General features: G+C 37.3%; 1 protein-coding gene across 1 annotated transcript; it reads left to right on the plus strand.

Moving 5' to 3' along the window:
- The first annotated feature begins 344 nt into the window (after positions 1-344).
- Positions 345-6,434, plus strand: chrdl2 (chordin-like 2). Its single transcript, XM_044371739.1, has 11 exons — positions 345-497; positions 944-1,056; positions 1,217-1,310; positions 1,410-1,555; positions 3,162-3,255; positions 3,650-3,711; positions 3,881-4,049; positions 4,172-4,360; positions 4,462-4,635; positions 5,141-5,233; positions 5,418-6,434. Exons 1-11 carry the CDS (start codon positions 431-433, stop codon positions 5,549-5,551), a joined length of 1,335 nt encoding a protein of 444 aa, XP_044227674.1. The 5' UTR covers positions 345-430; the 3' UTR covers positions 5,552-6,434.
- Positions 6,435-10,066: the final 3,632 nt, after the last annotated feature.

A 10,066-nucleotide genomic window follows, 5' to 3' on the forward strand; every position in this document is an offset into this window, starting at 1 on the left:
TTTAAAATGACCTTAGGGTTGAATCAGCATTATTCAGCAATAACTTCACTATTGCTTGATATAACAGGATAACAGCATAATAAAATCCCTGTTTATCTACATACTTTACATACAGTACATCAACCATAGATGTTTGTGTTCTTACATATGTGAAACTGAGCTTATCTCACGAGGAAACCATTAAACTTTGTTGGGGGTAATGAGTGTTTATTATTTAGTCAGTCCATTTCATCCCTCTAGTTTTAAGATAACATGAAACATGACGTTTCATTTCCTGTAGGAGGCGCCATCGATTAACAGAGAAAAAAAGTTGGATTTTTTTTTTTTTTTTTTTTTTTTTTTATCCTTGTTTCACACTGTCCTGCAGTTTCTGTCCTGCAGAAACATATTTATTGCGCGTTGAGGACTCAGTCACGCACATGTAAAAAAAATGAAGTCCACGTTTTTGTTCTTTTTCATCATTTGGTTTGCAGATGCAGAGCTAAAACCCCGGAAAGGTAAGACAGAGACCCTGCTGATGCTTATTCTGTCCTGATCAGACGTGTGGGGCTTGAAATAAGGAAAAGCATGAGAATGTTTAAACAGATAAGGAAAGTTTTCTCGGGACATAGCAAAAAAATGGACTTAAGATTAACATCTTTTATAGCTCTTAACATAACTTAAGTGTTTTGTAGTGAAGCATATTTGCTTCATAGTGTCACAAAAGCCACCAGAAGTTAAATCATGACTTCTTACTTGTCTTTATATGGGCTGGAGTGGGATCAGTAGCATTTGCTGTTTCCCTTGTTTTCCTTTAGTCTGCATTTCATGGAGCTGACTGTCGCTTAGACAAGTTTCTCTAACATTACTTCTCATATTATAAAAGTCTGTTTTTTTGCCGTGCAGTTTATCTGCGCCATATGCGTTTCTCAATAGCTCATCCTTCCCATTTTTTGACACCCAGGGTCCGGGGTGGTGTGTACTTTCAAAGACAAGACTTACAGCCCGGGAGACAGCTGGCATCCCTATCTGGAGCCTTTCGGATTTATGTTCTGCATGCGCTGTGTCTGCACAGAGGTACATTTATAACAAACTGGATCACACCAGAAAAATAAATGCATTTAAAGGAACATTGCACTTAAAAATTGCCCCATAGTGCTTGCAGAACACTTGCTGACTTTGTGGTTGGGATTTAAAGGTTAGCTTGTAAACTTCTAACTATTGCTCTCTCTCTTAGACAGGCCATGTGAAATGTAACACAATCAAGTGTCCCTCTCTGCCGTGTGAGAACCCAGTAGCTGAGCCTCAGCAGTGTTGCCCGAGATGCACAGGTAGACTGTCCTCTCAACACCTCATCAGCTCTGTCTGAGAGAACAATTCCTGTCAGTGACTTTAAAGCTTCTTTTCCTGTTATGTTGTGCCCTCCTCAGATGAGCCCAAGGTCCCCGCAGGGCTGAGAGCTTCTGTGAAATCCTGCAGATATAATGGAAGTATTTATCAGCCGGGGGAGACCTTCACTAAGCATGACCTCTTCCCATCCAAGCAAAGCAATCAGTGTGCTATGTGCACATGTTCTGTAAGTTGCATCTAATTTGCTGCTTCTTCTGTTTATTTGATTTGGTGAAATAATATCAAAGCCTGGTTTATAATTCTCTTATAACAACTTAAGTTGTCAGCCAATATGTATTGAAATGATGTCTGTTTATATAACTCTTTTTAGAATAATGTTACCATGTGATTTATAGATGATACAAATAAAAATAAAAAACAAATAAATGGAAAATAAGGAAGCAGAATTTAACAGAAAAATGCAGCAGAGTTTGAAGATGTATCTCAATCTTGAAATACTTGATACTGAATATTTATGAAATTCTCATAATCCTCTTTTTCCACTTAAATGTGTTTAAGCACTACCAGCACAGATTAAATGGAGTATAAAAATCCATGGAAATTCAGCATGTACTGTAATAACTAGATGTACATGATACTTTACTGTACACAATACAATTATTTAGGACATTAAAGCTCTCAAGCACCATCTAAAGGACCCTCCTTCAAAAAATCTATGAGATACTGTGGCCTAATTTCTTATTTTTTGTGCACTGGAAGGTTTTCTTAATATTTTTTTTTTTAATAAATTTTGTGTATGTATTGCAATTTTGAGATGCCATTGCTAGTAACTAATGTAATGTTACTGCATATTGTGAAAAGTATCTCTGCCCAATAACTTAACTCTTGCTATGCAGTGAAATTGGAGCTATATCGTTAATGTATTTTATCACTGGTGGTCTTTGCTGTGTCTGTCGGCTTGGCTTGGTTGCGATGGACACTTGAGAATGGATGAAAGCTTTAATTTAGAAAACAAAAAGCAGATATCGGAGAAGAAAGTGGAAATGAGAGCTACAATTTGGATTTGTCTTTTAAAGATGTGAGAAGTAAATTTCATGAGCTGTTGAGTGGTGTTCGTACACAGATCTTTCTACGCCTCTGATTAGACAACTAACAACACTAAACTTGACTAAATGATTCCTTCCTGCCGCAAGTGGTTGAAATGGTCACAAATCATGTTTCTCCCGCTACATTTCTTCCAAGGATCCCTTGGTAACTTCCTCAACCTGCCCTTGTGTCTTTGGGACTGTTATTCTGTTAAGGCTTTGATATTTAATGTAACATGCTCATAGCTTTGCTTTTTCTGTGACTTCCTTTATATCACAGAAAATAGCAGGATTATGATCATCATATATTGCACTTTTGAAAATGGATTACTTGTCTGATGTTTTTCAAGACATGTCTTATGATGTCTGGGGCTGCTCTGGTTCAGGTACTAGAGAGGGTCATTTGTTATTCATGCGATTGGTGGTTTGAGTGTCCTTGAGCGAAACGCTGAACCCCAAATTGCTTCTCATAAGCAGGACAGCACCGTGCCAGCAGCTCACTCGCCACCGGGAAAGAAAATGTAAATCACTTTTTATAAAAGCCTAATGAATATTATGTCTCATTATGTTTTTGTGGATTGATTTCAAGAGTGTTAGGTCTCAGTAGACTCTATGAATATTATTATCTGTTATTCCACGTGATATAAATGTGAATTCACATAAATTACGTACAGATTTTGAGAGGCCATCTCCGTGCTCTCAAGATCACTTTTTAAAAAAATGTCCCTCTTGCTTTTTTATTCTCAGAATGGAGACATCTTCTGCGCTCTGAAAACATGCCAACCAATCACCTGCTCCTCACCAGTTTCAGTTGCAGATACCTGCTGTTTGGTGTGTAAAGGTAGTCAAACGTCCTCAACCTGGAATGATGATTTTTAGGAACTGAACATGCATATTCACTCTTAGCATAACGCTGATTAATGATAATTATTTTCTGATTTTGTTATATGAATTACCCATAAAATATCTTTTTTTAATAAATTTGGTTCCCCTGTAATGAAAAATCATACAGTATCTATATATGTATATATTTTAACACATATTAAAAACATATTTTCAAATATTCTTAGTGTTTAATTACAATGTGCTTGTAATTTTGTAAAAATCAAATCATTATGACATAATTCGACTAAAAGTCAATACATGATAATATTGAATTAAAACCCAACTCTAACATAAATGCCATGTTTTCCATGTTAATGGCCTCATACTTGGTTTTGGTCTTTTTCTTTTAGATAATAGCACCAGTGGCTCCTCATCAACTGAGGATGGAAACCTACAACTTAACAGAGGCGTTGTATGTTCTTACATATGTTGGATGTTACTTTCATTTGAAATTGTTGCATGTATTTTTATTTTTTTTTAATGAATTTGACAGTATCAAGGTAGTTTGTTCTTATTAAGTATATTTAATTGCTGAACAGATGAAAGATAATTGTCTTTTATTATATCTGTGTTTAAAAAAGAGGCATTCAGTCGACCAGTGTTCTGGAGAGCAGAGCAGGGCGCAGCCTGACCATGCCACCCCATCCAGGGTCAGGACTTCTCTCAGAGGCCTGAGTCTCAGTAAACTTAACCTCAAAGGGGCTTCAGAGACCACTGTTAAGATTTTGTTGCAGAGGAAACACCAAAGAGGTGAGACGTTGTCAAAGCAGAAAGATCCTTTATAGGTATTTGATTTTATGGACATGTTCCTCACAACTTTACGATCGTTTCCATATGCAGCACAACACTCAGATGTTTTCCATTTCTCTCAGCGTGTTTATACAATGGCAAGACGTACTCTCATGGAGACATATGGCACCCAGTTTTGGGGAAGGTCCTGGAATGCATCCTTTGCACTTGTACTGATGGCCTCCAGGACTGCAAACGCATCACGTGTCCTAGCCAGTACCCATGCCAACATCCTATGAAATCGACGGGAAAGTGCTGCAAGACTTGTCCAGGTAGTCAAAGTCTTATCATATAATGACTGTTTACACTGTAAAAATGATCTGGACTGGCTTTAAACAGCATCCACACAACTTTATCTGTTTCTTCTCTCTAGAAAGTAAAGCTGAGAATAACCAGACCCAGTGTTATCTTGGATACAAAAATAACCTCTTGGTGTATAAAGTAGAATCATCTTTGAAAGTCGACTCACCCAACACAGTTCGGATCATTGCTGTTGAAAGACAAAGTACTGCTGAGATCGAAGTACAAGTATGGAAGACTGTAGAAGGTACTGTGAATGTTATAATAATTATTTATTAATTAATTATTATTATTATTTGACATTTTGAGAAAAATGTTTATTCCCTTTCTTAGAATTATATGAGAAGATTGATACCAGTCCCTTAAATATGCAGCTACAGCTGGCAGTTGCTTAGCGTAGCTTAGCATAAAGACTGGAAACAGCTGGCCAAGAATTACTAGTCTAGCATATAATCCCACATAAAACGATAACTTCTACACTTCAATTTTTGTACAGATTAAACTAATGAAAAATAATGTGTTATTTAGTGATCTTAAGAGGTACTGGTAGGTAGATTCTGTCATTTTTGTTACGTCGCTGTTTCCCCCTGTTTCTAGTCTTTATGCTAAGCTAAACTAAGCTAAATCTTCTCATCTAGCTCTCAGCAAGAGAAAAAATATTCGTATTTCCCCAAATTGTCTAACAACTCCTTTAAAACCAACATATTGCTGCACCAGTGTATGACTCTAATCAGAGTTATTCATTTATGCAGGTGTTTTACAACTAATGGAAATCGGTGACGTTCAAAGGAAAGATATTATGGATCATCCAGAGAATTACACATTACTTACAACACTTGATGAAGGTTTGTTCTCTGAGTGTTTGTGAAGAATTATTTCAGGATGCATTTTTTTATTTTTAGACTCTAGAAATATGCAGTAAGTTTCATTTGTTGAAATCCTCCGTACTTTTTTTTAATATGATTATTTAGACTTTGGTGACAGATTAATTTCACCTTGATGTTAATTCAAGTTCGGCTCATTTTACAGAGACGTGGAGAAGATTTAAAGAAGAGGGAGAAAATCTGAATAAAGCTCCTCAGGCCACAATTTGTGAAGAAGGAATCCGGGAGATGATGACTTTCCTAAATCCCAAGCAGACTGAAGGCCTGTGTTCACCCTAGTAGTCACTCTTTATACCAGTATTCCCAATAACCATACATTGTTGACATACATACTTTATTCATACATTTTGCACTTGGATGTCCTGCGTCATTCCTGTAATACAAGAGGAATTTCTCATTTATAACATTGTTGTTTCTTGATTTATGCATTGTTTTCCATCATGTTTTGATTATCACATATTTTTTATTTGTAAATTATTAGGTTGCAAAACACATAACCTGGCCGATAGTTCCGCCTCCTCCTGTCCTGAACATTATTCGATCTGGTGGATTTTATGTACGAGCTCTAAACAAAATGCAACACAAGGTAAAGGTGAATGTGAAGTGAAGAGATGAGAGCTCAGAGCTGGAGACATCCTCAGTATCCTGTTATAAATCTGGAGGTTTAGACTTTGTTGACACAGTGACGTTAATATGTGCTTCTGTTGAATAACTGAGGGCATTTTGGGATCAGTATTTCTTAAATGAATCCTTTGCTTTAACTATATGAGAATCACTTGTATTTTAGAATATGTTGGGCAAGGGGCCACGTTCTGTTCAGAATGTAAAGGTTTTTTTTTTTTAATAAGTATATTATATGATCATCAACGTATTTATTGTAAATACAAAGTGAGGTTTTGTCACCTAATTTAAAGTGTATTGGTTCTTGTATGATTTCTGTGTATATACGTACATTTGACTGTCTGAATGTTTTTTTGTTTTGCATGAAGTAGCAACAGGCTGTAGCTGTTTTATACATCCACAGGATCATATTCTAATGACATTTTACAATTTTAAAATATTTGTATTTTAATGTGGTCATAGCTGATGTAGCTGAGTGCACTCTGTACCTCTGCTCACAATTTTAACCCATAAACTTTTCACTGTGTTTGACACCACTAAACATTTTTGTCTGATTTGTTTAAAGTTGTGACTCAAGTTAAGCTGTAATGAAAAAGTCAACCGTAGTAACAGTTGGGAATATGTGATTGGGACAGGCGTAAGATGTGGACAGGTTTGTGGTTCATAGTTGTTTTTGAAGGCATTGTTTGAAAACAATTTGCTGATTCATCTATGGTCTGCATGCCGGCCACAGCAGAGCGAGCCTAACACCGTCGCCTGAAGGCTTCTATTAAATACGACTCCGGAAGGCCGGATAAACTGTGTTCCCGCTCGAAATGAAATGTTATCAGAGGCTTGGAAATCAAAAGCAGAAGTTGAAACTCCCTTCACCCTCCCAACATTTCCCTAAAAATCGCCTGTTATTAGTTATTGTACCTTGATGAGACTCTGTTGCGTCTGTATCACACCTGTGCAATCATTCTTCTTTTTCCTCAAACTTAAAGGGGCAATATGTGGGATTTTTCTGCCTGATAGCACCTCGTTATTCTGCTTTTTTGTTAACGCTCCGCTCTGATGAACTTATTCAGGATGGAGGGTAGAAGCCAATAATAGCAGTTTTATTGTTCCATAATTGTTTATTGCAAAAAACACTGAAAGTTTCTTTCTGTTTGTTGCCATAAAGCAATCTCCCTTTGAACTGGAAAGCACTTACAAGTTTTCTTAAAAATGTGCGCAAAAAGTTGCACACATTGTAAATTGTCTAGTGGTTAAATGATTAATACCATACAATGTAAAGTATTTTTATATATACATGTATTATTATTATTATTATTATTATTATTATTATTGTGTTTTATTGTGTTTTTTAAAGCCAGTGGGAAAATCAATCTTAATGTCCAACAAGAATTTCCCCAAAAGTAGCATTTGAGATGATTTTCTTATTTAATTTATAGTTTTGTTTACTTTCATTCTTTAAATACTCTACAAAAAACTTTGGGTGCTCTTTTTCACCATGAAATATCATGTCAACAGCGCGATTAAATTGACATAAATTTGGAATTCAAAACCAAAATTACAGACACATAGTACTATAGCCTGCCAATAAAATGCATTAACTGCAAAAATGAGCTACCAGTGAGAACAGAATGCATTTATTATGGCTGTATTTTTTCCTGCATCTGTGTTTTTGCTACTATGTAAATTCAAACCCTACAAATCACTACCCTCTATCTCTACTTCATTGTTTTGAGTTTTTGTAGGGTTGTGCTGTTAGATCTAATTGTAGGCCAAGAAACTGAAAGGCATCTGTATTTCCAAAACACAGAACAAAGGAACAACATAATACTTAATTACATAGGAACCACCAAAACAAATCCAAACTTTAAAGTAAGACTACTAAAGACAGTATCGCCTGCTCATGGAAATAATGAGCTCCCTAGTCCCCGTGTACGTGAGTATGATGATCTGTGAGAGCAGCAGCAGTCTTTTTGCTCGCAAGCACTGTGTGCAGTCTGTCCGCAGGCCTGTTTGATCAACAGGTGTCAAATTATCACTGCGGTTCCCATGACTCTGTCAGTGTGCAACTACAGATTTGCTAGACTGAGTGGGCCCTTCAGAATAATATTGCTTCCCTTCTCTGTGAACTCCCGACGTGCTCGCTCTGTCCCCTCCCCTTCCACAATGACTCATTGTGTTCCTTTCACACATTGTGCCAGACAGCTCTGTCTGTCTCTCACTAAAGGCATGAAACAATATTTTCAAACAGGCGCACTTCCCTTGTATGCCTTCATTACTCGCACAAAAAGGCCGTCATATTTTTGTGTAAGCTGTTGGACCTGACAGTTTACAAGAGTCTCTCCCTTAGTTGTCCAAAGAGGCTGTTCTAGTCAGAAGGGTGAGAAAGGGGCGTTCTACTTTAGAGCTGCCAACTTAAATTAGTAATTAACGTTTTCACGTTGTCATTTTCCCATGCTGGTTTAAAAGTTTTATTTTCAGTGCAGTGCATCGCTTGGTTTTTATAAATGCAAAGAAATCGTGCAAACTGGGTAGTTTTAAACGTGCAGTATCTGGTGCTGCATGTTCAGATATGTTTGTCATATCATATGTGTCATTTTCGTTGGAAATCCCATCAGCACATATTTTGTGGATGATCGTCTCATGGGCCAATTCAGCTATGCATGCTTAGTCTTGGCTCTGGCAATTGTAACAGCTGGGGGCAGTCAGTAGGTATAAATCATGCAGTCGGTCGGCTCTCTGTGTATGTGTACTCCACCCTGCTGCCCATGTAGCCCAGATTCAGTGAGAAGTGAAGAAAATGTGAGACTCGGGGTCACGACTCGGCCCAGGATTGGAGGCACTACCATTATTATGATATTAACAAATCTCTTAGCAAAACCCTCTGGCTTTTGTTTGATATGTCACTTCCTTTGTGGGGCAGTCAGAGAACATCAATTCATGCATGTCACAGAAAAAGACGAGGACTTCTTGTAGCTTTGCAATTATCATGCAGTCTTGCGAAAAAGGAAAGCAGTTGAGTTGGATTTATTTTCAAAGATCAAATGAAACCTTTCCTCTTCAGCTGCAGCAAGTATAGTTCCTTGCAGATGCGCACAGTGTTTGTGAGGAACTGAAGCATTGCAAACCAATCAGGCAGTCTTTTGATTCAAAGGGAGCCAAACTGTGTTAAGTTAATTAAGTCTGATAGATGTGTTTGCTTTCATAGCTGATTAAGGTGCTCAGCAGAACCCCTGAGTTTATACTTCATCAAAATACTTCCGAAATCTATCAAGGGCTCTGTTTTTTACACCCTTACCCTCTCATTAATTAAGTTGGCCCTGATCATTTTAGCTGATGATTGGAGTCTAGCCAAGAAACCACGGACAATACCGGGATACATGTCATGAACACTTTGGTCTTCGTCCTCTTATCCTGAGCAGCTCAGCTTAAAGGTCAAAATTTTAAACACATGCTTGTAATGACTGTAAACGATTAAAGGCAGACCACAGTAAGATCTTTTGTTTCAAAGAATAAAGCAAACAACAACAACTTTACGGTTATGATCTGTAATTCATAATGGCCTCTATTCAGATGTCAGCCAGAAGCCTTCCCAGGATTACATGATAAGTGTGTTACAGTTCAATCGTCCATCAAAAGAAATAATGAATAGGTCCAGTCTGCAGTGAACTCATTTGGCACTTGAGTAATGAGGAGTGTTGATGAGGTATTCAGGCCTATTTGGTCTGAGCCAAATCTGGTGTCTGAGTCTCCACAGGGTTACTCTCAAAGCTTAACTGTTGGCCCTCAATTTGAGAATCAAACAAATCTTACCCAAACATTTCTCAGGCTTGATTGCCGTGATGACTGCTCCAGATGTGAAACTGTGCTGCGATCAAATATACAGAAAGAAACACATATAGATATATAAACAAAGATCAGTCTTGCCTAAGACACAGACCGTCGATGCCTTTCTACGCCATGTCTTTTGTTATTTTTGCTGTTGGACAGAGTATCCCGCTCTCCTGCCAGATTCTGTTATATCACCAAGAGCAAGGATAAAAATGTGTTTTCAGTTAATAACTCACCTCATCAGTTTTTCATGGTAAGAACAAAAGCGGTTACAGAGGAAAAGCATAACTGAATCTTTTTGTCTGTTTGTTTATTCAGTGTTGATGTTAATGTGAGCTTGAGTCCAAT

This window comes from Thunnus albacares, chromosome 13, assembly GCF_914725855.1.
Source record: "Thunnus albacares chromosome 13, fThuAlb1.1, whole genome shotgun sequence".
NCBI lineage: Eukaryota > Metazoa > Chordata > Actinopteri > Scombriformes > Scombridae > Thunnus > Thunnus albacares.

Excerpts from the sequence above, each read along its gene's own strand:
- chrdl2 (XM_044371739.1), top strand. The coding sequence starts at position 431 with ATGAAGTCCACGTTTTTGTTCTTTTTCATCATTTGGTTTGCAGATGCA. Across the intron at positions 498-943 it reads AGAGCTAAAACCCCGGAAAG|GGTCCGGGGTGGTGTGTACT; the intron begins GTAAGACAGAGA and ends TTTGACACCCAG. Across the intron at positions 5,234-5,417 it reads ACTTACAACACTTGATGAAG|AGACGTGGAGAAGATTTAAA; the intron begins GTTTGTTCTCTG and ends CTCATTTTACAG.